General features: G+C 45.1%; 1 protein-coding gene across 1 annotated transcript in view; it reads right to left on the bottom strand.

The window, feature by feature from the left end:
• The window catches only part of RIMS4 (regulating synaptic membrane exocytosis 4), a 56,004-nt gene extending 31,251 nt beyond the window's left edge, over positions 1-24,753 (bottom strand). The window contains exon 1 of the mRNA XM_036395994.2: positions 24,466-24,753. Within this exon, the coding sequence (XP_036251887.1) occupies positions 24,466-24,562 (97 nt within the window). The 5' untranslated portion in view covers positions 24,563-24,753. The remainder of the gene's footprint in view (positions 1-24,465) is intronic.
• Positions 24,754-27,682: the final 2,929 nt, after the last annotated feature.

The following is a 27,682-nucleotide window of genomic DNA, read 5'->3' as shown; positions in this document are numbered from 1 at the left end:
TATAAATACTGAATTGTCACTTCAGAATGCAGTTTAACGAGATGAACTCAATCTCATCATGCCTGGCAAGCCCTGACATCCTGCCAAGCATTCCCTACATCAACATCCTAATGGAGTGTGAATTATGAGCACCTAAAGAGAGGCAGTTTGTACTGTGCTCCAGAACATGCCAAGCTATCATCACAGCCTGAGTAATCCACCAGAATGACAGAAAATGGCTGGGGATAAGCAGGGGCACTAATCAGGCTGTATGCTTCGTTCCCCTTGTCCTAGTTTCAGACACCAACAAAATCACACCCTTTCTTTCCAAATTAAGCACAGAATCTTTGTGGGATAGAAAAAAAAAATCACCATGTTAATTCTAATCTGTGGAGGTTAGGTACATTCACAGGGTTAGGAAAGTTCAATCAACTCTTCTTGTGAGAGCCAGAAAAATAGTAAAATTAGCAACTATTTGCATTGCTTTTACAGCTACCAACTCCAGCTGAATGCAGAGCAGGGCCAGGACACCCTGCCTGCATGGGAAACCTCTGGAGATGCCAATGAGACACCTCCAAATTCCCACTGCAGCACAGTGCCAACCCCACTGCTCGTGATCCACAAGGATATTTCAGCACACAAAAGCTTTCTCTCATCCTAGAGCTCAGACTGGCCCATCCTCACCCACACCCAGATGTGGGGACGTCAAACCAACTCCCCCTGAACCCAGAGGTTTCTGTTCTTTCCCCATTAGAAGATGACCAAAAATCATTCCCAAAGGTGTTCCACACAGCACTGGAAGGTCTGCTTTGCTGACATCCAGTGTAAATATGATCAAAGACCATAATTACCATTAGAAGACAACCAAAAATCATCCACAGGGTTATTTTCAAGTCCAGCCCCTGAGGCTGCCTTCCATAGTTCCCCCACAACTCAGCCCAAACCCCAGCTCCTCAGACACTTAAAGCAGCATTTTTTCCTCCATGCTGCTCTGAGCTGCAGTTCAGTTTAAATTCAACTGTGCCTGTAGTTAAGCAAGTCTCCACCCCAGCAGATGTTATCATCTCTTGTAGCTTGTCTGGGGCATGGGTAGAGCATCAATTTTTCCTCCGTTCTTCAAAAGCTCCATTTTCTTATTTTAAACATATTTTTTCTCCTCCTTTTGAGGTTAAAATCAAATAGTTCCCATGATGCTATTTTTAATTGTGACCTTTTTGATAATTCATCTATATAAAAAATTTAACGGCCAAAATTTTCATTAAAATTTTCATTTAAAAGTGTCTAAAGAAAAAGTTCTGCAGCAAACACGTAGCCAGGAAAATCCTTTGGAGATTTTTTCCTTTCCTGTCAAAAGAGAGAAAGCCAACAGCCAAAAAGGTAAACACATATGTTCCACTGTCAATGACCTTCAAAAGGAGTTTTTGACTGCCATAAAAATTGTTTCACTTTTCACTACAAAAAAGCTGCAGTACCATAACACTAACAAAAACGTTTGGTTCTTTCAGAGTAACTTCATGGGAACCACTTTGCAGCTAGACCCAGCTCTTCAGAATTCATTCCATGTCTCTATTTTGTTTGCAGCAGCAGGATCCAAATAGCTTTATCTGATGGATGCTTTTGCATTTTTATTTTTATAAGAAAATGGAACACACTGCCCCCTTCTCGTTCCCCAATCTGCCAGGCTTTGCAGTAGAGTCTGATTAAATGAAACGTCCATAGCCACCCAGAAAATGCACTGCTCTAATATTTCTGCAGCAATGAAACCTGAACATTGCTCTCTGTCTGTAGCCCAGGTCTCCAGGGAAAGCACAGAACTGCTGATGCTGCACCAGTTCTCTGGGACAGACATCCCACATCCCAGGCCCTTCTTCATCTGCTGCTTTTGTGCTTGGGCAAGGGGTGATGACTTCAAAATGGAATCTTACTATGGTACTCAAGAGTCCAATAAACCACAGATACACACACACAACACTCTCTCACTGCATGGCAGTTGGGGGATTCAATCTTTCCACTTCTTGCATTTTGGGTTTTAAGCCTCACCAAGAGTTAAACGCCCCTCTGACATCAGCCCATCTGGGAACCCCACAGGATCTGCAGCCCAAATATGTACCAGGTCAAGGAAAATTTAGCTGATGGGCTCAGAGAACACATACATTTGGCACAGGCAATTAATTGAAATTATTTATTTAAACTACAACACTGTAATATTTACTCCCTAGAAAGCTGAGGGAAGCGTCATACATACAAACATCAACCAGCGGTGCTCTCCTTGTTCTCAGTTCCAAACTCTTGGAACTTTGCCAGCTATCAAGATGTGGGTATCAGGAAAGCATCAAAGTAGAAAGATGAGTGGCTGGTTAGTGTGCCAGCACCATCTCAGGGCTTTCTTCTTGTTAATTCACAAGGAGAATTAGAGGTTGAGCCAATTTATGTCCCTGTGGCTGGAAGTCCTCCAGCTAGACAACATAAGTTGTGAAGGCCAGGTGAGGTTCTCTACTTAATTACAAGAGAGCTGAACCAGAGCACCCTGATGTCCTAATTCTGCTATCCACCTCACACTATTAATAACTGAGGATGTTGCTTAAGTCCAGGTTCTGAAATATGAATGAGCCTGAGCTGCAGAAAACCTCTTGATTTAGAAAAGGATCACAAAAATGAGGTGAATTCACAAAAATAAAGCTACTAGAAAGAGCTATTGTAGAGAAAGATGGCATGAGATGAAAGAGCTGCTCTGCCTACACTTCAGTGAGCCAAGAAATTTTGCATGAGGCTGCTGTGCCATTCCTGAGCCTGCTGGACCTGTGTGCTCACCAAGTGCCCCCCATGGCAGAGCTCAGCATCTAGCTCTTCACTTTCAGGGGCAAAGTAACTCCAGCGGCCTGTTTGCAATCTGTGCTTTCCTGCTGCAGAAGAGGACTCGGGTCATGAGCCTCCTGAAGCCACCAAAACCTCCCAGAGGTGCTGACACACCTTTCTGTCCCACTGGATGCTCAGCTCCAGCAGTCTGCTTTCACCCACAAAGTGGATTTTAAACTGAGATTAGGTGTCAGGCCTTTTCTCCCAGGGGTGCTAGCTTATGTCTCTCTCTCTACCCAGAGCCATCTTTTCCAGCATTTTTAAAGTCTGCACATCTTGGACATCTCCCCCAAATTCAGCTGAAACTAGAAAGTGTCTGCTACATAGTAGTGATGGGAAGAAAGTCAAGACAGCAGCTTAAGCATTGAAGAAATACTTGCCTCCCTCAAAATCACAGCTACTACACAGCAGGTAAAGTTTAGTTTTGACAGACAAAATTCAGAGGAAGCAGTTGACAAGGCCATATTTATTAATGAGATTTCTTCCCTTTTCTTCTGTCCTACTGATGCTCTTTTAGGAGCGAGCAGCTTTGTCAAGACCACGTGCGTGTGAGCGCAGAGAGGAGCAATAGTCTTGGCACAATGCATGAGTCATGCAACCTTTTGTTCACTCGTTATAAATACAATTAAAAACACAGCCCCATTTCCTTAACAGGCACAAAGCCACACAGAACCCTGGAGTCATTCATAAACTAGAATCCTCGTGCAGAATTGCATTTAGAACAGCATTTGATTTGTGTTTAGCTTGGGTAATAATTACTTCATCATATTTTCCTTAAGGAAACGAATGCTCAAATTCACAAGGAGTGAAACTTTAATTATACACACTGCTTAATAACTTGTGTCCATTTGGAAGCAATTATTTGATCCACTATGGAAGCAGAGAGGGGGCAGCCGATGGTCTGGTTTCCAGAGAAGTTAAACAACTTCAGGCATTGAGTTCCTAACTCCAGACAATCTCACCAGATGTTACAACTGCTTGTGCCAGGCTCCACCAAAGGTGCTTTCATGGAATACCTGTAGCAAATGCTAGAAGAGCATGCTCTTCCCCTCTAGCTCTACAATTGCTTTGACTCACATGGGGACATCCCATGACAGGTCCATGGCTATGGAGTGTCTGTTGTGCCAGGCAAGTACCACAGCCCACTACAGGTGCACTAAAGGGAACCCTTTTCTTTCCAAATGGTACCAAGAACTGTACAAACTCTCTGTTTATAGCACACCTGTGGTGCTGAAGGGAGAGCTCAGAGAGTGATTGCATCTCCCAAAAGCCTGCAAATGGACCCAATGCACTCATAGTGTTTCTTTCACACAGATCCCTTTCAGGATTGAGGTTCTGGATCAAGTGCCAGGTTCTGCCTGGGTGGAGTGAAAGGAGAGCACCCAGCCCTTCATGATTGCAGTAATTTCACTGCAGATATCTCATGACAGCTGGAAGGGAAGGTCAGGCTTCAATGCCCAGAAGCAGGACAGGAGCCACGGTTCCTTACGCTGCTAAGTCATTCACGGTGACTAAGAAATCAAAGTGAGTTTGTATCACTGCAAACAGCCCTGCCAATCATCCATCACAGATATCTTCAACTGGGGACAAGTCAGGCCGTTACACATGGAAAACACCATCCAATACCAAAAACAGAAGCGCTGGAATTTAACTAGCAGACACCTAAGAAAAAACATTCAAGTAAAATTTTCACAGCCCAAACCCTGAAGAGACACATGCAAGCTCTCATCCGAGTGACACACTCTCCCACAGATGAACATGGCAGACACATAACTGCCTCCTACATCTGCTTGCTGCATGCACAAAAGCAGCACTCAGATAGAAAAACATCCCAGATTATTTGAAGTCCTTTGGGAAATTCAGTTCACTGTTTGCCTATGCAGAGTATAGAGCTTTCAATAGAGGAGAAAAAGCCTTTTGGCCAGAGCTGGAAAATAAACATGATGTGTTCATCTCTGCTGAAAGATACTGCAGGATGTGGGAAACCAACCAAAATATCATGCCTGGATGTAGATTACTGAGGATGGAAGCAAAAAATCATCAGATTAATACAGATTAGTTAATACAGGAGATTAATACACTTTAGGAACAACACCAAAATCTCGTTTTCTCAATTATCAGCAACTAGATGTAGTAAGAATCAGTCCCTTGTGAAGAAGAGGCACACCAGACTTCAATATCGTATTGAATGGAATTTGCATTAATCACACACAGTGAACAACAGCCACACACCAGCACAGCATCCTGAGAAGCAATGCCCGTTTGCAGCATGGCTACCACATGGCATGTACCTGGCAGAAACTTCAGCAAAATCCCATGATCTGTGCCAAATATTTCTGAACAAATTTTGTAGAAGGAGCAAGGATGAACAAAATGCTTTAGAGCGCCCTGCTAATCTCTCTCTACTACAAGAGCAGAAAAGAGAGCAGATGAAGAAGCAATTGTGACACAGACAGCATCAGCCTTGCAGGCAACACTGACAGTTCAGCGAGATCAAATATGCATTAAAGGGCAGTGTGTGAGTGAAAAATTAGTTTTAATGTAACCACAAAAAAAAAAAGTTTGATGGGAATCTCTTTATAAAATGTGCAGGCAACTACTGCTCAACAGTAATGGAAGAAGGTCAGGAGAGGACACCGTGCTTACGAAGCACCTGCATCACTGTCACTTCCTCCCTTCTGATACCTGCAGGTAACTTTCATGTTTCTGTTCTGGGCAGACATAAGGAAGCCTTGGGATTTCTCAAGATGTTACTGGCAAGGTCAGAGAAGTACAATCCCCTTCCATCACCACCTGGGCTCCCAGCACTCTGTTTCACTCAGCTGTAACAGCAAACGTGCCAGTGACCTGTGCCAGCCACCCACCCCACCAGGCCCCACCCTTCACACTCATTCCAACAGGGAAACAAACAGAAGGAGGTAGGATACACAATTTTGAAAATGAGCTTGAAGGTGAGACCCTCAGTCCCAACCGATTCACAGCCTCTGATCACAAGTCACAAATTGAGCTCAAGAGTGAAATAATACTTTCCTCCTCCTCCTGCAAAGACAGGAGTTCAGGACTCTGTTTCCCTGGCAACAAAAAAGAGCATCATAACAGCCTCCTTGCTAGCAAATGACATATGAAAACGTGTCATTTTTTTTTCTCTCCAGTGTCTTTCATCACCAGGGAATAAGCCTGAATTCGGAACTTTCCACTCAGCAAGAATGGAAATAGATATCCATTACTGCTATTTAAAATGCAGCATCTTTGGAGCCTTTAAGCTTGTCCAGAGGTAAGTAGCAAGTAAGGGATTTTCATTTATTAAGTTAAGCAAAGAAAGGAAAAAAAAAACCCTAAGCTTGCTGAAGTTCACCTTTTAAGATAAATTATAGAACTTGAAGAGTTTGGAGAAAAAAATGCAGCTCATAAATTTATGAGCTGCATTTTAGATTCTGTTAATATTCACTTTTGAAAAGCATTAGAAATGAAGATTACAAATTTAATAATGCAACACATGGGAGGAATTATCCTCCTCCCCATATAAAAAGGCAATTTGCTCTTGCCTATAAATTGACTTTCTATTACTGTCATTAAACCAGCATAATGTGGTATAATTAGGGTCTGCCCTGCCACAGCTCTGTGGCAACCCACAGCCAAGAACTCAACATGCCAACTTTATCAGACATCCTCCTGAGGCAACAGGGGCAGTGGCACTGCTGGGTATCTCCTCACTGCAGGACTTTGGGGTGCTCATGGACATTTATGAAGGGTCAAAAAGAAATTGGATTAAATCAACGAGGAAAAAATTCAAGAGCAGAGAAAGTCCCTAAGCCATGAATCATTGGAAGGTGGGCCAGCATCCTGAAGGAGCATCCTAAGAAATCTCCTTTCCTTCTGCCACAACAGAGAAGTGAGATCACAGTCCTCAGACTGCAGCAGCTTCCCATCCATTTCCTAAGCTGCTTCCAGGTTCTCTTCCTCTATAGTTTGTGCAAACTGAGTGCACTGCATGGTCTGTGCAAGCCCTGGCACAGCTGTAGAGTATCTGCCACTCCTCTCCCATGCTCATGTCTAACTCCACCTGTGCCTGGACCATCAGGGATGATTTTGCAATGCCCACATGAGAACCTACCAATCAGCAAAAGCATTAAAATCTATATTCAGTGGTTTCCTCAAACAGGCAACTACATTTAAACAGCTCAACTGAAAGAGCATTAAAATTGTGCTGGCAGGTATTTACTGTCCCATTTCCCATGGCTCTTTCTCCATCTTTCAGTTACTGATGTGTTGTGACATATTGAAATAACAGAAATCTCAATAACAGAAACCTCTCTGCCACTTCTCAGCACTAGCACCATTCTTCCCTTTCACCAGCCACGTACCTAAACAGCCAGCTGTTAATCCTGTCATCTGCTTTTTTTTTTTTTTTTTTAACCATTTTCACTCATTTTTTATGCAGCAGGCAGCTGGAAGACTTGCTCACATCTCAGTTACTTCTGGAACAAATCTGAGCAACTAGCACTGAGGGAGTGAGCTGACAGCATCTGCTGGTGGTTCTTGCCCTTCCTTTGCTCATAAATTATCCTGAGTTTTAAAAGAAAAGCAGCTGGTACCTGTTCAAGATTACCAAAGTATGACTGGTCAGTGCAGGCCCAGCAGGTGCTCTGTGCCTGAGGAAGCAGGGTGGCAGGCCAGGCCAGGCCAGCACTGGACCTTCAAGCACCACTGGTCAGCTTTGGCAAGTCCTGCCCTTTGCTCCATGACAAGTCAGTTTTTAAGATTGCTGGATGACAGTTAGTCCACTTAAAAACTTCCCATTCACCCAAACATTCATTCAAAGAAGCTTAATGGTTTGGAATGAACATGAAGGGGACTCGTGATAATCAAAGTGAACCCATTTGCAAGTCTGACAATGCACAGAAAGCACTTTGCAGTCTCCACCAAAGCCTGGTTTAGTCTCCCTGTTGAAGCAATTTTTAGGTCAGAACATATGCAGATGTTTGGAGGTCTGTGCTTTGTCCTTGGCCTGTTTTGGAGAAGGATGTAACATTTTGCTTCTGCTCCAACTGCACATTTTCATCAGAGAAGCCACAAGGCCACACTTGATTTGAAGTCACTACTGAATTCTATTCCTATGGATCCATGAATGACTATACATCCTCCTTCTATCACATAAGCCATATTCCTCATTGAATGGTCCTCCTGTTGTATCCATTCTCCTTAGAAACTCCCCTCTATGAAGCATGACTTAGCCCTTCTGAACATTACACAATATTTGTCTTTCCCATGTATTTTCTGCTACAGATACGTGACTTTTCCCCGTATTTTACTGTCATATGGAACAGCTTTCCCTTTCAACACTCACAGCTGCTTAATGAATTCAAAGTGTGACATTTTGTTTTCCACAGTGAGGTGTGTGAGAAGTGTAAACCATGGCTGAGAGATGTACTAGAAAACACAGAGGGCACTGAGCCCTTCTCACCAGCCAGACACAGCACTCTCAACAGCACCCACTGCACCTTGCAAGACTCAGCTTTACTCAATTAATTGACAGACTTCATAAAGAAATCAAAATGTCAGCTTCAGGAAGTTTATACAAGCTTCTATACACAATAGAGTTTCACAAGCCCCAAAGAGATCCTCTTGTGCTTGGTACTCAATGTGCTATCCCACCTGGACACTTGGAAGCTTTGCTCAAACAACAGTTCCAGGATCCAAGGGGATTCAGAGCCTCTAAAGACTTTCCAGAGCACTGCACAAATTCCTCTGATGCCACCCACATGGGAGGCTACAAATTGGCACCAGTAGTTGTCAAAATTTTGTTTTGGTCTTCTGGCAAACAAATCCACCCTCTGAAATGTTTGCAGGATGCCGAGATAAAAAGCAGCAATGAATAAAACCCAAAGAATTTTGAAGGGTTTATTTTTACCAAGTAATCAATACCTTCTGGCAGTTTTCCTCCAGCTCTAATAATACCAGTGAGGACAGTGACCCTTGGCAGGTTTTGTACACTGTTCTACAAACATTATCTAATTAACCATCACAATTCACTCCTAGAAAAAAGAAAGCATGATCTGAAGTTCTTCTACAACAAGAGAGAGAGAGAATGAGTGCTGGGAAGGGCTACTGATAACAAGGCTATAGTTTGGGAGTTCCAGCTCTTGCACATGAGTCTAACCATGCTGCCCCTCAGGGGCCAGCTGAAATGGTGTGTTTTTCACACAATGTGCTCAGCACAACTCTTGGTTTCACCCAGCTGTGAGAAAGCACTAGGACAATGTCCGAGCCAACTCATTAATAAATCAAGTGACAATAAAACAGTTGGATCGAGATGAATTATTGAAATCAAAGCAACTTAGTGCTCAGAAACAAAACTAAACTCTGTAAGCTAGGAGCTACTGAACACAGAGCCTGATGCTCCTCAGAAGAGCTTTACTGAAATGGTGCAAACTGCCTGTCCAGTTCAGAAGGGGATTCAGCATTTCAGTGGGGTGGTGATATCTTGATCCTGATCATCAATATTAAAGATGGAAGAGGAATCTCAGGTCATCAAGTCAACCATGAAAGGCATCTCAGGGGATGCTCACCTAAACCAAGTCTAAGAAACAGGTCTAAATCCAGAGTCAGCATATGTGTCAATATAAATCCAGGTCTGAATTCTTTTGAACAGAGTATTTTTCTATTACTTTGGGGCAGCCATTACAGAGTCACAATATTTAGTCAACCTTTTACTTCTACAGTCATTAATCATGCACCATTTAACTACTGGTTTGTCATTAACATTCTTAATCCTTTTCAAATCCTTCTGCTTATTTTCACATCTTTTTTCAATCCCATTCTATGTGTCTTGCTAATTACACTCCTTAACTGTCATAGGCTGTTTCAACAGACATGTTGAGCCAGATGTGGTTTGATCACTTGCTGTTTTATGTGCCCAGTGAATCCCTTGCTATTGAGATATTTAAAATATAAACAGTGTTACTGGAATATATCAACTGTACTTAATTATCTGGACAGCTTCCTGTAACTCTAGGGAGGAAGGGCAAATGACCATTTAACAACGTACTCAAAACCAAGATTTCCAATCTTGTAAAAAAGAACAATGAAAAAGGAAAAGAAGGGTTTAGGGTTTCCATCTTCTCAAAATACAGAGCTTTGCTTCCTTGGAAGACAGTACTGGTTTCAAAGTACTGTTATTTGCAATTTTGCTGTGTCCTGAGCCAGTCTTTCCTACCAGTCTCAGAAGACTCCATCTCCAGAAGTCAGCACATCACAGCCTAAGAGTCACAGGCCGCCAAAAGTAAGGTCACATCCAAATGAGAGATGCCAAAACCTGATGACAGATGAATGAGACAGAGCAGATATCACCTGAAAACTTAAAGGAAAGGGAATTATTCACGGCCAAAAGGAAGAGATGTACTTTGATATATGGGAAAGAAAGAACTGAAGGAAGTAGGTGGCCAATCATGATGGAACAACTATCAGAAACACCCAGAGCACTGGAAATGTCAGCCCAGCTTTACACGTCCACACATTCACTCCCAGTGACAAGCTTGACTACACAACTTGACACAGAGCAAATGTCACCCTGAACACTTCCTCTCTTGCATCTCAGTCTTCATTTCACTTCTATAACCATGTCCTGACCTGTCATGCAGGGGATGTAAAGCATAAAACCACATGTGTGTAATGAAGAGATGAGTTTATGAAGAGCCTGGAAGAGCAGCCAACTCATTCAGCCCAGAGGAGAGCCAACAGAGGCTGGAGAGGGCCATTATATGCCACCACTGTTAGCTACTAATTCAGTATCTTCAAGGATAGAAAGAACTGAACATTTCCTTCTCTTCCACACCCACTTCCTTCTCTTCCATCTCCTCAGACACGGCTATCAGCTCAGAGGAGAGCAGAACTCCCTGCACTTGATACCCCTTGGAGAATTCTGTCCAGGCATGGTTTGCCACACCATTGAAGCCAAAATGTGCAGCTAAAACAGGTGAAGGAACAAATACCTTCCAAGACACCATCAGCACTATGCAGGAAGGTTGTGCAGCTCCCACGTGCCAAGAAAAATGCCATGGACACCATAATCCACAAAAACACTCACATCATGCAACCCCGTAAGATCAGCAGCTCCTAATTAATTTAGAGTGTGGATCAGTCCTCAAACACCTTTTGCTATCACTAAGACCTCCTGAAAGTGATGAAGAGGAATCATTATGCATAACACCCTCAAGAACTTGCTGTAAGCACATTTGGCAGCATAGGGAGGTTCCTTTATGGCATAATCCATTTTTACATACACCTAATATTTTCAGGTTTTCAACTGATTGTCAAGAGTGTTTGTAGAGGCTGTTAATGAATCTCAGTGCTAAAAGCAGTTACAATTCTGTAGCTATTAATATAACGTGACATCAGTTATATCAGCTTCCGAGTGAATCACAGTTTGCAATCTTGTAGGTGTTCGATAGCTGTTGTCACATTGAAATAGAACATTGTTAAATATACCCCAAGTCTGTCCTAGTTCTACAGCTCTTTTCCCCCTTTCTGCACTGCAGCCTTAGTGGACTAAGCAGAGGAATGTCAAGAGGAAAAAGCAGGTTGACTCTTAGACCACTAAGATCAGCAGGTTTTAAGATGTTCACTTTTGACTGCAATTTCCTCTCAAAATTGAAGACTATAAGCGGTTAAAAGAACAGGTCACCAAACCTTTTATGATGTCTAAACCCTCCAAGATGTACTTATATCAAGATGTTAAGCTTTTTTCCCCCCTCTTTGTAAACTGAAATAACAGGCTGATAATCTTTCCTGACATAGTAGTTTAGCATTAAAGCAGGCAAAATCCAGTTTTCAAACCATTAACTGAGTATTAACTGAGTATCAGATGCCAAATGCTGCTTTAATCTGCATAACTGACATTCACAGAACACTCCTGTCTTGGTCAGCTTGTATATAAAACCACATTCTTAACAAAACTGGCACAAGCCTGTGAAGTTATTAATATTTTGCTCAGTGAAGCATTTTCAGACCATCATGTTGTCCCTGCTTCAGGATTCAACCCTCTCACCAAGATTTTTCATGCAGGTATGCATACCCTGTATGTGTAATCTTTGGAAACCCAGCCTTAGAGCTCCAAAGCAAAGATGTTTTAGAAAATATAGAGCTTTCTGGATTTCAGGAAATTAAACAAAATTATGGCCTGAAATAAGACTTCCTGATTTTTACAGTCACTCTGTCCAACAAGCTTGCTGCAGCAGACAGCTGCAGTGAACAGGCTGTGAAAACAGTCAAACTCACCAAATAAAATGGACTGTGGATAATTTGCCTGGTATTATTCCTAGAGCAACAAGCCAGATTTTGCCTCAACCAACCATGCAATATTTCATAGAGTGTTTTAGTAGGTAAGCCAGGCAGTACTGAGACAGAAATAGAAAAATATTGAAATAGGGCCCACACGATGCCAGGTTTAGAGGCACTTGGCTTGGATTGGGCCTTGGGAAAAACTGAGTTTAGGACATAGCAGTGTCTCCTGTGCAAGAGCAGTAAAAGTGTTTCTGCAGAGACTGAGCAGCCAGGTCACAGGAACAGATCTACTCCTGTTACTAGGCAGATGCCAGGAATTCAGTGGAAACAGATGAAAAACAAGTTTACAGAATGATTAACTTGGGACTCTGGCACGACTCAAAGCAGAGCACTGGGCAAGACAGGAGAGCTGAGAATTATTGTTGTGAAACAGTTCAGAAGTGGGTCTGGACAAACAGAAATTATTGAAAAATCAAGTTCTGCTCCTTCCCCAAGCCTTAACAGGTACTTTCTCACACCTCACATTTACCCTCTCAGACCCTTTAGACCAGATGCGAAGATCACAAGTGCTGGGTTCTATCATGTATGATTCCTTTATGCTGTAGCACCACGGTGTGAAAAACAGCTTTGTTGAGTACCCACATTCCTTGAATTGCACATCCACAGCCCGTACACACTGGGCAGGCAAATCCTTAGTTAAACATCTCTTTGTCCTTGCCATTTGCAGAACTTTCACATTCACAATAACTAACTCCAGATCTCTCTCCTGCTCTAATAAAATACCAAGCAGGAGTCAGAAACGTGCACTGGTGGAAGGTCTACAGGCTGCCATACAGGAAACATCTCCACCTTTGTTATTTCTTGCCAAAGCTCTAGCTTATATTGAGAACAGCTTTCCCTATGTCAAGGGAAAAGAGCCAATAAACATATCTGGAAAAAAAACCATGATGCTAATTTTGGAATACCTGGCAGAAATACAGAAATATAGGAAGACAAGGGGAAAATAAACCTTGGGGAATACTGAAAATCCTGGTGGGACACAGAGGGAGCAACAAAAACTGAAATATTTTTAGGCGAGTTGAAAACATTGATCAAGACATGATGAAACCTCCAGGTAGCCATGGAGGAAACTCCACCCAAAGGTGTGAGGCAGGTGTCCAAAACCAGCTGTGCTCAGGGCAGCTGATGGCTCCTGCTAAGGAAGGGGAGGAGGGAGCAGACCAGCAGGCTGCAGATGGACATCAGCAACAGGCTTTTTCTGGGCTGAAAGGACTGTCCCAAAGCAAGACCAGAGTGTCTGTCCAAATGAGTGTTCTCAGAGCTGCCTGATAGCAGTGTGGGTGCTCTGATGCCAGGTAGGGCACAGCTACTGCAGTGCCCATCTGATGGAGGGAATGCTGCTTCCTCAGTGCAGCAGAAAGCAAATCCAGGTGCTTTTGAGCCCAACCATGATCATGAGAGTGTTGCTATGCTAAAAGAGGGAATCATTGCCTTACTTAAGACACCCAAAAGCCCAGTGAGAGCATCTCTTCCACCCTCAGCCCCACAAATGAAGAAATCCACATGATCCTGCACTCCCAAGGCCCCAGATGGAGGAGGAAAGTACATCAATGACAGCCTGCGCTGACACCACAGCAGGAGAAGGGGTGTCATGGGATGCTGAGGTTGCCATGGCAATGTCCTCATAGCACGTAACATTTTGACACTGTCTGTTTGGCGAGCAGCAGCAGCGATGTGGCAGCCTGCAAAGGCAGGAGGAAGCGGCTGTGCGAGTTTGCCACGCTTGTTCCCGCAGCCGGCAGCCAATTCAAACTGTCTGGGCATTGGAGTTTGACCAATCTGGCAGCTCCGCTTCCTAAAGTGCACGAGGAAGCTTTTAACAGCAACTGCTTCATAAATCACCCTGATTTAACAGGCTCTGTCTGCCAGGCTGAGCGCTGGCCTGCACGCCCACTTTCAGCACTGCCTGCCCTGCTTTCCACACCAGCGTCCTCAGTGCTCCCCTATTGTATCTGCTGGGAATGTCCCAACAAAGGCAGGAAGGAATGATGAATCTGACTCCATGTTCTCGGAAGGCTAATTTATTACTTTATGATACTATATTATATTAAAAATACTATACTAAAGAATACAGAAAGGATACTCGCTAAAAAGCTAATAATGAAAACTTGTGACTGTTTCCAGAGTCTTGACACAGCTTGGCCCGTGAGCCAAAACAACTCACACCAGAATCCAATGAAACAATCACCTGTGGGTAAACAATCTCCAAATACAGTCTACATGTGAGCACAACACAGGAGAAGCAAATGAGAGAAGAATTGTTTTCCTTTTCTCTGAGGCTTCTCAGCTTCCCAGGAGAAAAATCCTGGGCAAAGGGATTTTTTCGGAGAATGCGAATGCTACACTCCCTCATCCAAGTTCAACTTCTTGAACTGCAGGGTCCCAGGGAGGATCTGCTCCTCTGCTCCAGCTGGCTTTGCACAACCAGGGCAGCAGCCTCAGCCCCACACTTGCAGAGCTGCGGGGTGATCTTCTGAACTGCCAAAAGCAAACACAGCCCCAAATCCCATTCACTTTCAACAAATACCAGAGACCAAAACTCATAGGCACTTTTGAAAAAGCCCAATTTTGCACATTTAATATTTAAAACAAGCACTGACTCTTGTAGAAACTGCTCACGGCAGAATGCTTGGTTTTATCTCAAGGTACATTAGATAACATGATCTAAGCCTTTCCCCTTTACTTACATTACAACAAAAATCCTGTATCTGGAGGGGATGTACTGTGGACTATGTGATCCACAAAGGCAGATGTGTGGGGACCAACCCACACAAAAATGCCTGGGTTTTTGGCAAACATACCAAATTCACCATTGAAATGCAACAGTGGGTTGTGACAGCAATTCCTGCAATTCCTTCTGCTTTGGAGGGATCTGGGGGAAAGCAGAATACTGACAAGCTTCAGAAGTTAGTCTGGAGCACTGTCTACCCTTATTGTGAATTTAATTTAAACTGTTACAAAGGTGGAAGGGCTCTGCAGAAGTGGTGCAGAGCAGTTGCTCTAATCCCACAGGCTACTGGAGAGGTCTCAGGGCAGGAGATAACAGAGCTTCAGCAGAGGAACAACAGCACAACCTAAACCTAAGGGACAGGGAAAGTTACTGCGTCGGAGTTGTCATGATACTTTCAGGAATTAATCAACTACAGCAGCTGGAAATCCAACAGGCATTAGAAAGGAAAAGCCTTCTCTTTTTTTCTTCTGACAATCTGATTAAAAGACAAATTATGGATATAAAGCAACCACCTTACAATCTTGACTGAAGGTTTCCTAACTTTCCGCTGGAGCTGTGATAACATGCATGAAATGCAAGAAAAGAAAGGTGAATAGTAAAAATAAAAGAAAAAAAGAAAAACCCACCCACACAATCCTCACAGGATGCTGATAAGTGCTAAACAAGGAGCTGGATTTACAACAGGGGAAAAAAAAAATCTTAATCTTCTTAGACATCTTGGCTGCAACACAATTAACATGTTTTCCATCCACGTGGCAGGATACATTCCCTGCTAACTGTAAATATGCATACTGCTGGTGGGCAGCTGGCAAAAGTCCCACACCACTGGGAAACTGTCACCACTGGGAAATGTCAGCCTCATCCATATTGCCCAGGGAGCTGAGCGAGGGGCAGCCTGGCCCCACACTCCTGTCCCTTGGTGACTCTGCTGCTGGATCATTCTGCAAGAGTTGAGCTGCTGCTCCTCAGAGGATGGGCAGCTCCAGAGAGGGACACAACCATGTGCTCCTTGGGCAGAGAGACTGTAACCTCTCAAATCAGATGTCACCAATGTGAAGCACAGTAAGAACCACTGTGATCCTCATTCCAGCTGCTAACTGGGAATGACAGCCTGGCAGTCCCTTCACCTGAGCATCAGAGAATGAAGTGATGAGAAGGGGCCTGACAAAACAGGCTGCTCTGAAAGCAAAGGTTTTCAAGGATGCTGCACTCCACCTCAGTTACAGACCATCTCCTCCAGCTCCCAAATTAATCCACAAACATTGCTACATTCCTGGAGCCCAGGGGATAAAGCATCTTATTACAGACATTTACCCCACCTCCCAGTCCCACAAATATCCCATAAGCACGGGTCTCTCTAAACAACAGATATTGAATTCAGACCAATACCCATGGGATGAAATAGCTCAACCCTCCAAGTCAACACAAAGAAAATCACTAAAGGCACATGTAAAACCAGTAATTTCAGAGCACTGAAAAAATTAACATACAAATGCCAGAAAGGGAACGAGTAGCCAACAGCACTCATGCTGGGAATGATCTGGAAAATAGCATGGATCATACTCTGAGTGTTAGCAGGAGTAAGAGTGTGTATTTACAGGAATAGTGCATACAAAGTGTGGGAAACAGATACTCCTCACTGCAAGGGGCCAGACAGCAACAAGGGCACTGTCCACACTGCTCCTCCTGCACAATCCCAAATCCAGCAAGAAGGCCAACAGGACATTTGGGGAAAAAAAAAAAAAAAAAAAAACAACAAAACAAACAAACAAAAAACCAACAACAACAACAAAAAAGACCAAAAAAACCAAAACACCTGATGAAAACAAAACCATCCATCAGGTTTCTTTAGTCCAAACAGCAAAAGGAGGGAGAGGTATGCCAGGCAGCACTGGCTGTCATTACAGCCATTACTTGGCTTGGAATTACTGGCACAAGAAGGAACAGCTTTGTGATGTGAAGAGTTGCTTTGAAAAGCAGTGATCAATTGCTTGCAATGTTGCTGGGAGCAATGCAATAGCAATCTGCTATTTCTATTCAGATTTAAGCTAAATTTTAGGGTAAACTATTCTTCTGATTAGGAGTAAATTAGTTACTTAGGGAACAGATATAAGTGACCCCTCTACCTCTACATTTGCAAGAATAAGGACACAGACAATAGCTTAAGTTTCTCTTAGTCATAAAACAGTTTTGAGAAAAACATGTCATTTACCTCTGTACATGGTGTACTCCCCAAATTGCTGAGCACTCAGACATTTTAGACCGGTTTCTGCAAGGCTGTATGAGTGCTCTGTGTTTTGGACAAAACTGATAGAACATCCTGATGGCATGAAGGTGGAACATTATCCATCTCAGTGATTTAACTGTGGATGGATCTGGCTATAAGGTCGGGCTACAGAGCTTGCTGTACCCCTGTGTGGTGAGGCTGTATCAGGGCTACTCAGCCTTTACAAATGTGCTGTTTTGCAAAAGCAAAGCCAAGGATAAAACTTAAATGCAGATTTCAAGGCATAGTTTGACAAACAGCAGAGAGTGCCTAATTTGTGTGTCATCAGCAGATGACTTAAGCAATGGCACAACTGATGGATCATTGTGTTGCAGAACCCCAGTCGTGACACGTGTTGTCATACAGTACAGCAACCTCCCAGAAAATAAAACCAAACCCCAAGGGAACATCATCTGGATAGATGGGATATTCAAAATGTGTTGAACACTTCCGCAGAGGAGCAGAAATCCTTATTCAAATATGCTAATGGTGCTTCTCAACAGATGTCTGTGGGAGAGAGGAGGAGACAGCAGGGCTGAGAGCCTTGAGTGAGTCAGGTCTCACTGCCCCACCAAAACCATCAATGACTTACAGGCCATTTCCTAAATTAAATTGTTCACATTTCTAATTTAACTGAAGGCATTCAAATATAAGCAAATAGTGCTTCAGAAAACAATTGCACAGATAAATTATTCCTCAAGACAACTACTCCAATCAAACTTAATTCTTCCCTACACAAAGCAGATCCACACATTCTGTCAAACAGGAATGTTGAAGCAAAGTAGTTCCAGCGTTTCACAACTTGTCCTGATGCAAGAATCTGACAGAGCAAAGATAATTTTTTTTTGCCTGGAGAACAGAGTGCTTTTGAATTAATAAATGTTGCATTAGAATTAACTGCACATGAAATAGAAGCAGTAAAAAAACAGTGTCTCCTAGATAGAAAGCTTTCCAGGGACAGATTCTTCTACTTGGAAACCAGCTGAGAGCAGAATTAGAGAAAAGAGACATCCTTTTCCTGTGGCTGGTGGGGTCACATCTAACCCACCCTCAACAACTCCTGCACACACAGCTGAACTCAGCATCATCCTCTGAATGAAGTACATCAGGCCACCTTCGAGGGAAGGAGACACAACGCTGTGCTCTCCATGGCTGCACGTGTGTGCTGCAAAAGCTCAGGGGACAGCACAGAGCCACCATCATGGCCCATGACCCCATCCACATCCCTCTCCCCTATAAACCCACACCCACCTGACCACCAAGGAAACTTCTAGGCAGCACTTTGTGGCACAGTGCTTGAGCTCCCTGGGCTAGCAGCTGCTGCTCTTCCTCCACCTTACATCAGCATTTCTAACGATTCCCAACACGGCACAGGCGGATGCTGCCGGTCGGGGGGTGCTGGAGGGCTCTGCAGGATGCCCCATGGGAGACAGGAGTGGGAAGCAGCTGGTGGCCCAGGAAGGCAGCCTGGCACGCTGAGCCCTGACCGATGCCACGTCACCCTTCCCCGCGCTCGCCCATCTGTCCCACCGGCCCCATCTGCCGGGTTCTGCCACGGAGCACGAGCGCCCTGCGACTGACGCTGACGTTCTGCTTTGCCTTTCCACAGGCACAGCATGAACCTGGCCCAGGACCACGGCTCTCACGTGCAGCCACAACACCGAGAGCAACACAAGCAAGGACAAGGTTTCCAATCGCTCGCTCCTCGTGCTGACTCATTCTCAGCCTCCCATGGCCACTAAAGACAAAACCTGTTGTCTGTACCTGCGGTCCCCTGATCACACGTGCAGCAGCAGCAGGGCTGAGAGCAGAAAGCTGCTCCAGTGCTCAGGGCAGGGAAGGGGCAGCAAGGATTGCTCAGCTCTGCCTGACCAGGTGTCAGAATCAGTCGCTGTATTTAGGATCTGGATTAACTCATAACCGGGTTTGGGATCACCAGCCTCTGCAGGTCTTACCACAGCCTCATCTTCCAGGCTGCTGCTCCCTTTCATACTTTCCTCTGATGGAAGACTGATTTGACAGCAGGTCTTCCAGAACTGTTCTCATTTTTCATTTCAACTTAATCCATTTATGAAACAAACATGTTTACCTAGAGCTAGAATGTGCCCAGCAGGGAGAGAGACATTTCTTACCATCACTAGGATAATCTACAGCCAAAGATACACTCCTTACTGTGCGAGAAGAGGGAAAGGCCCTGGATTTTACTGCCTCCTGCACCAACCAAGAGAGCTGGCACCCCTAGATTTTACTGCCTCCTGCACCAACCAAGAGAGCTAGCAACGCATGGCCAGGTGAGCTCTAGGGGCTATCTTTGCAGGGATAAACTATCCATTCATTTATAAAACATTGATTAAAAAAATAGCTAACATTCCAGATGGATGAATAATTTCCCCTGTTCTCTATATGTCTGCCACATGAGCACAGCTACCAATCTTACAAACAACTAACAAAACCGGTTAGAGGCTTCCAGAGCTCCAAAAATTAACTCTGGATGAAGCAAAACCAAAGTAAGCACAAAAAGGACTTAACACACTTGGGCTATATTTAAAAAAAAAAAGAAAAAAAAAGTAAAAATGGACTAGTTAAGTCTTGAATCATAATTTTCTTTTAAACCATATGTACCCCAATACAGTGCTGCAACTGAGATATATCCATGGCAACATGAAAACACACATAGGGGCTCTCTCTATTTAATAGCTTTGTAACGCTTAATGTTTGAAATTATAGAGCAGGTCAATGTTTAAAATTATGAGGAAGTTCAATACATAAAACCCAAACAAATGAATATCCTAAACTAACCTAAATATCCACAGCCCCTTCTTACACCCCGATAGTTTAAATGTTTTTTATCAATCCATTAAATTAGTATTTCACATACTTTCTCTTCAAAGCAATTGATCGTAACACAGTGCCTCTGCCAGTACTTTATTATGTGTGAAAGCAGCAGCCTGGGCTGAATTTTATCTCTAATTCAACTCTTTTCTGAATGAGCAGCTGACACAAGGAAGGCTTACTGTCAGTATCTAGGAGACATTTTGACTTTGGAAACCATTTTCTCTCTGCCAGACACTTGGTTCCAGCTGGCTGAGACACGATTTGATTCTCCAGTCTTGCAGCAAGGACAGGGGTCTGCCAAGCTGGACAGTCCCTGTGCTGAGGTCCTGACCAGGGAGGGGACACTTACCAGTCCCTCACAGCTGCTCTGTACCTTCCCTTGCTTCCTGACAGAGCAGCCCTGCTCTTCACACTTGTGTAAGGAACCTGGTGTAGATGCTCAAGTTGGATCTGGATTCCAGGGTAGCTGCGTGTGCAGTGTGACCCATGGCTACAATTCCACACATCCAAGTCTGCATCCCTGTCAGGGCACGCTACAGATGCCTTCTGCCAGCGCAAGCAGGTGTCCTTCCCTAGAAAACCGGGGTGTAGGATGAAAGGAGCTGGTGCACTGCAGGGTCTCACCCACCTGGGCCACAGCACAGCTGGAGCACACACCCAGACCTGACCAGTGCTGCTGGGTCCTGCAGTTTAGGCACAAGAAAGGAAACCCCATCCCTTCCAGTGCTCTTTGCCTTTACCTACCTGCCTCTCTTTAGGTGTAGCTCCTGTCCTCTGTAGTACACAGGGTTTTGGTCTGGAAGCTCTCACTCCTCCAGAGCTGAGCACTGCTTCTGACTTCCCAACTCCCAGTGGGTTCAGCACTGCCACATCAACTGTCCCAGCTACTCAAACCACCTCCTCTCTCCTGCTCAAAGCTTGCTTGTTCTGCATGTGCAGCTCCAAGTCAGTTGTTGGTACTCTCTACAAAATCCTTACTTTCTGTTCTGCTTTAGCCACATTTCCAAACCTCATGCCCCACACAAGGAGTAAAATGGCTCTCCTCCACACCATTAGCCTTAAGGATGACCTTCATTCTGAACTGGGGAGGGCTGTGCTAAGGCCACCATCAGTCACAGAGGGATTTCATACACCCCACTCCCCCAGCTTTCATTATGAGCTGCACCCAGGTGCACCACAATCCTGTTATTAACCTACACGCACTTGCCACTTGGCAGTTCAGTCCTCAGCAGTTTGGTTCCTTCTGACATGTTCCCACAGGAATATCAGCATTCCAAACAGCTGATTCTAGCCAAGACCAAACGTATGGCAGATCCTCAGAACAGCTCAGATTTGTGTTCACAAGATTTGTGTCAGAAACAGGCATTCTAGAAATGTGCCCACAAAGAGTGCATGACTGACTTTTACCTCCTCTTACTCTACTGCTCCATAACTGAAATGTAGGATAGACATTTGCATAAGTTAAACCAACAATTATTCTGATAATAACTGCAGCTTAAAAATCCTTAAACTCCATGGACATTGCTGGGGACCTCAGAGGAGCAAAGACAGTGGCACCCAGCCAGCAGGAAGGCCAGCAACATTACCATGCTGAGATCAAAAGAGTTATTAACCCTGAGTCCTTGATCTGCTGAGTGCATTTTGGCTATTTCAAAGCCCCACTGCAACTTCCTGGCAAAAAAAGCTCCGCATTTGCTCAGAGCATCTTCTTTTGTAGATGCAGCTGAGGAATGAAAAGGGCATTGGAACCCTGAAGTCTACATCCACCTCTTTGGAGAGACACATGGACATGAAATACCTGAAACTCCAGCACCCTCATGCTCTGGAAGCACTCAAATGTGATCCTGTCTCTTGCTCTGTTGCTTTCCTGCCTCCACTGGCTGCCTGCTTCTGCACATGAAGAGATCATCTGCACCCAGATTCACTGCTCAGAACCCCATCCAGACACACCGCAGGTCTACCAGGCAAAGGAATTGTGGAAGATGAGGAGAGTCTTCTCACCTTATGTCCACAAGGTAGACAGCAAAGAAGAGCCATGGCAGAAAAGGAAATATTGTATAAATAAAAGTATATTCTGTATTTTTCAAATGCAGAGTCATTTTTCCAGACTAAAAGGGTGAAATACTGGAAGTCAGAGGTATTGTTACCACTGCCCAAATGCGGCCACGGCTCTCAGCACATCTGTAAATTTCCTTTTAGACTCCTTTGATACTACCCACCCATAGTAACTTAAATGAAACACCTTGAGAATTCTTCTTGTTTGTACATTTAAACGATCATTAGGCTGTTTTCCCCTTTCAGAGGAAAACATCACATTTCCCTTAAGCTTGGTCATTTATCAGCTCTTCTCCTTTTTCTGTAGGACGGCTATTCTCTTAAAGATGTGGTTCTCAGCTTCAGACAAAATGGATGATGTGTCTGTTTGAAATAGGATTGTTTACTTTGTCAATGCCCCTGGGATCAATTTCATTTTTTTTCTGCCTCCTCCTATAGAGAACATTTTGCCAAGTGCAGTATTCATCTCCCTGAATGAGCTATCGAGATCTATTTTTTTGACAGAAATCATGCTGCAACCCAAACTGATCAGAATCTCTCACTATTTCAGAAGCGTGCATGGGTATGAATAATATAGAATGTTATCTGGCACAATTGCAGCATTTCTCTTATAATTTCTCTTTCAAGTAATCTACTTGCTTGAGAAAATTATACACTTGTAGTTTTAACACCAAAAATAAAAAGCAGCACACGTTCCTCCTGGCTGGTTGCTCATACATGTCTGAGCACACACTCACAGGCACAAAATACAGGAGCAACACTGCAACATCCCCATCGTACTGAATCCACCCTGAGCAGCTTCACTAACCAGACAACTCACACAGGCAAGATCTGCCCATAAGCTGCTGGAGAATGAGGTTTTAATTGGAGATTTACTTAATTCAGAGACAAGTACTTGTGTTGTATTAAGAGCAGCTTATTAACATTCAATCATGAACATTCACTAAGCATGAATAAATAAAATTCAGCGCAAAAACGGTTTTTTAAGCGCTGGAAGAGGAAGCATTCACCTAAACTATCACCTTGCTCAGGACAGGAGGGGCTGGACACCAGGGAATGAAATGCTGTCCAGGCATTGTGTTGGGTTCTCATACTTGAGCATGTCTCACTATCAATCATGCCTGAAGCAACAGCGCTGAGACTTCCCAAAGCTCCTGTTATTGTCTTGTACGCTTCTCGGCATCTGAGCCAAATCTGAAGTGCAAATAAATCATCAGCAAAATTTTTAGATAAGAATTTTTAAAACTACATCTGTTGGAGGAGACAATCCTCTGCCTGCCACCCCTGCATGATGCTGATGACAAGTCTAGGTTAATCACACAGATGATGAATTGATTCTTACGTCAACTCCTTTAAAAACAACATCGTTACAGGTGTAGCAGCTGGCGGACTGATGCATTCCTGCTGGCATCTGCACATCTTGGGATGAGCCACTAGACAAAGGAGCATGCCGGCATTTTGAGGGATGCAACCATGACAGTCAGTGTTAAAATATGCTTTAGTTACCAACTTTTTATTATTTGCCACTCACAAGACTCACAGGTTCAGTCTCTGGTACAGTGTGCACTGGGAAAAACACCCCTCAATTATCAGGGAGCCGCCGGGAATGGACAGAGGGCTCTGGGCTCTCCGACCGCTCTCCATCCACTCCCGCGCACGCCCTCCCTCCCTCTCTCCCTACCCACGCAGCGGCTGTGCTGCCCTCTACTCCCAGCACCTTCCCCAGCACCCACCACCCTTCCTCGCCCCTTCAACCCAATGCCTTTCCTACTTCTCCCTACCAGTGCCCCTCTTTTTTAAGCTTGGTGTCATTTTATCACCACCAACAACTGTCTGAGGCCAGAAAGGTCTTTCTGATGCCAGGCAAAAGAAAAAAAAAAAAAAAAAAAATCACTGCATCCATTCTGAAAGGCTTTTGTTTTGGGATTTACTCTGCCCTCATTTAAACGGAATCCCATTATTCGTCTCTCCAAAAGCAGCACGGTGTAGGGCGCTAACAACCCCTGGGAACAATCAGCCCGAGAGTTGATGGTGTATAAATCAGAGCGGACACACCACCCGGCAGGATGGACGCCTCCTCCCTGAGCTCTGCCCTTCATTCTCACAGAGGAGGATGGAGCGTGAGCCGCTCCATTTGCAAATAACCCGTGTTTCCTATCGATCGGCAGCCGGAGCGTGTTTCACCGCTGGAGCACACTCCCAGTTTCACCCTCCACAGGCACACGCATCCAGCGGTGCCCAGCATCCCTCGGACACCCGCACGGATGAACCCCCGGCCCCAAACCGCCGGCGGGGTCGGGGATGGCGCTGACACGGAGCACAGCCACCCTCGCCTGCCCACGGCGGACGGACACACAGCCCCGGGAACCACCGCCCCCCGGTGCTCCCCGGCCCCCCGTACCCGCGTCCTCCTCGTCGAAGCTGTTCATGCAGGGGAAGTAGATGGCCAGGGCCTCGAAAGAGGCGGAGAGGCTGAGGCGGCTCTGCGACCGCTCCATGAAGAGCCCGGCTCCGGGGGCGCCGCCGGGGGTCTCGCCCGCGGCCGCGGGCGGCTTGGCGAGCTTGGCCGCCCCATTCTTCACTCGGAGCACGGCCCGCGGCGTCTTGGCGGCGGCGGGGCCGCGCTGAGGCGGCGGGGAGAGGAGAGGCGAGGCGGGCGAGGCGAGGCGAGGTGAGGTGAGGCAGGCGGGAGCGCGGAGCGGCGCGGAGCGGAGCGCAGCCACCTGCTGCCGCCCGGCCGGCCCTGCGCGCCGCCCGCCCCCGCCCCGCCGCAGCGCCGCCAATCGCGGCCCGGGGGCGGGACGGGCCCGGCGCGGCCGCGCTGCCCCCGCCCGGGCGGCCCCGGCTCCCTCCGCCCCGGGCGGCCCCGGCTCCGCGATCCCCCTGGCCCGGGCGGCCCCGGCTCCGCGCTGCGCCTGCCCCGCCCTGCCCCGAGCCCGGCCCGGGGAGCCCCGGTTGTGTTCTCGCCTTCCCTGGGCTGGAAAGGTCCTTCGCATCCCGGGCATTGGGATAACGCAGGTGTAGGTTTGCTTGTGAATTGATCTGGGAAAATGAAAGTGACAGAAATTGATTTATTTCTGAAATAGACAGAAAATTATTTATTTATTTATTTATTTCTGAAATGGGAATTTATTTATTTATTTCTGAAATAGACAGAAATTTATTTATTTATTTATTTCTGAAATGGGAATTTATTTATTTATTTATTTATTTCTGAAATAGACAGAAATTTATTTATTTCTCATTTATCCACCGAGAAACTGAAATTGACAGAGGAGGAGATGCAGGAGGAAGAGCGTGGTCCTGGGTTTGATCTCAGAGTGCAATGGCAGAAAACAACCTTGAAGATTTCAGGTGTAGAACCTTGAAGGTTTCTTCCAAAAGAGAGGGGACGTAAGTGACCCCAGTGTGAATGGAAGAGCAGCCCGGCTCCCAGCCTTCTCCCACATACCTCTCTTTAGACACAGAAAAAAACCCTTCCCAAAATATAAAAGCCACTATTTGGATGTATACAAGCTCCCAGGCAGAAAGCACATAAACCAGGAGGTTTTCCTTGGTGTGTTACATTAAATAGGAAGGCTGGTGCCTGTTGTGGCTCAGCATTAAGCCCATTCTGCAGCACACCGTGGGATAGAAGCTGCTGTGCTCTGTGAAATGAGCACATTTTAGATCCTTCCCCAAGTCACATTTTTTTTCCGATAAGCTTTATGGAGAATTAGTGGTTCAAGACTGCCAGCTGTCCACAGGTGCTGCCTATGGCAGAGACATCACAGCATCTCCTAGTCCTGCTTTGAGGAAGGAAACGCTGTATAGCCTTATTTATTCAGTGCAACAAAACCCTGGGATGCTATTAGACAGAGTGTTTTGCGTGGTCTGCACAAAAAGGTTGCTGTTCCCTCAGGGAACAAAGGAAGATGTTCCTTGTGCTTGGTCTGTCCCCCCATCCTGATAACTAAATGTCACCCCACTGAAATGACAGGCCTGCTTGTGCTAATCCAAAAATGCATATTAAGAGTCCAATATCTCCCTTAGGAAAAGTGTGGCTAAACAACCTGTATTCTCCATTCTCAAACAGTTAATACATCAATCCATTAAAAGTTTTCTGTCTACTGAAAGTCCTACCACAGCTGTATGGTATTTGTGGCCAGTGCCCAGAAGCAGCAGGAGCAGGGCTGCTCCCAGGGAAGGGGTGCCAGGAGCAGCCTCTGCACAGGGCAGGGACAAACCTGTGGCCAGACACAGTCCCCTGCCATGGGAGGCAGAGCAGGAGGAGATGGCAGTGCCTCCTATCAACACACCAGCTCCAAAGTCATCCATGGAAAGCCAAACATCAGTTCAGGATCAGGTCTGAGACAGTCTCACCTACAGCCTAGGCAGGAGCTAGAAGCCCCCCAGGCTTGGAGCTTAAATGGATCTCCTGACAGAGGGGGTAAATGTGAGCCCCAAATGAAGGTTTTTGGGGTAATTGCAGCCAGGTAGTGCACTCAGCCCTGACATCCAGGTTCTTCATTACTGGTGATGCATCCAGAATGGCAGAGGTCATATGAATATCAGATACCAAGATGAGTTTCCAGCACTTCCTGAAAGAAAATATGTTATTTAATTCAAAAACTAATCAAAACTTGCTCTGGAGTTGGTGAGTTATATGAATTACTTCATCAAAGCTAGGCTAGGCAGGCAGTAAAGCAGAAGGAACAGAATGAACTTATTACAGACAATGATATCTCCAGGTCTGAGTTTTGAAAGGCAAAGGAATCAGTGAGGAATGTATTACCATATGTTTAAGAAGAGATTTCAATAGCACCAATCAAGGCATTAACAGCAGCTACAGGCACAAATTTAGGTGCATTAAAACTATTAAGACAGCTCCTGTCTACCGGTCCTGCCAGCACATTTGATCAGAGGAGCAAGAGGCATCTGTGAATCAAAATTTGCTTGCAGGTTGCCAGGCACAGAAGTTACCTAAAAGTGCTGACAACTGGCTTTTTTTTTTTTTTTTTCATTTAAAGACTGCAATAAAAAATTTAAATGGGGAATAGAAGTTTAATCTCAGCTTTATGCTGTGTCCATCTAAATTGCTTGTTTCACTACATCTTGGAAGCTGTGGGACCAGCCATGCTTGAGTCCTTCCCTGCTCCTGTCTGCCACAGAGTGGCTTGGGCTGAGTGCTCTAAACATCATCCCTTAGCTTTGGTGTCATCTGCTTCTCATTTGACTGCTACATTTTGCTCCTCAGGGCCAGGGCAAATATGTGTCCTGCAGGGCTCTTTGATTATTGGCTGGGCCAAAACTTCCTAAACCAAAACCATCTGCCTTAAAGTGAGCCAAAATGCACTGACAGCTGGAAATGGGATGGACAGTTAAAGGACTAATGCCCTCTGGATGCCTGGAGGAAACTGTTTGTTTTGGCTGCCTGTTTAAGGGAAACAGGGATTTGCAATGAAGCTGGAAATTGTTAATCTCTAAGAGTTCTTCTTCCTTGATTGACATGGACAGCAAGATCCTTGGGAGGGACTTGCAGAAGTGAGGATAAACAGGGAGGAAGATTCCTGTGATGTTGTAAATAAGCTGAGAGTGCAGGCGAGAACAAATAAACTCCAAGATTTACTGCCTCCAGA

Source organism: Molothrus ater, chromosome 17 (assembly GCF_012460135.2).
Source record: "Molothrus ater isolate BHLD 08-10-18 breed brown headed cowbird chromosome 17, BPBGC_Mater_1.1, whole genome shotgun sequence".
Classification (NCBI taxonomy): domain Eukaryota; kingdom Metazoa; phylum Chordata; class Aves; order Passeriformes; family Icteridae; genus Molothrus; species Molothrus ater.
This window is presented reverse-complemented; position numbering and strand designations above follow the sequence as displayed.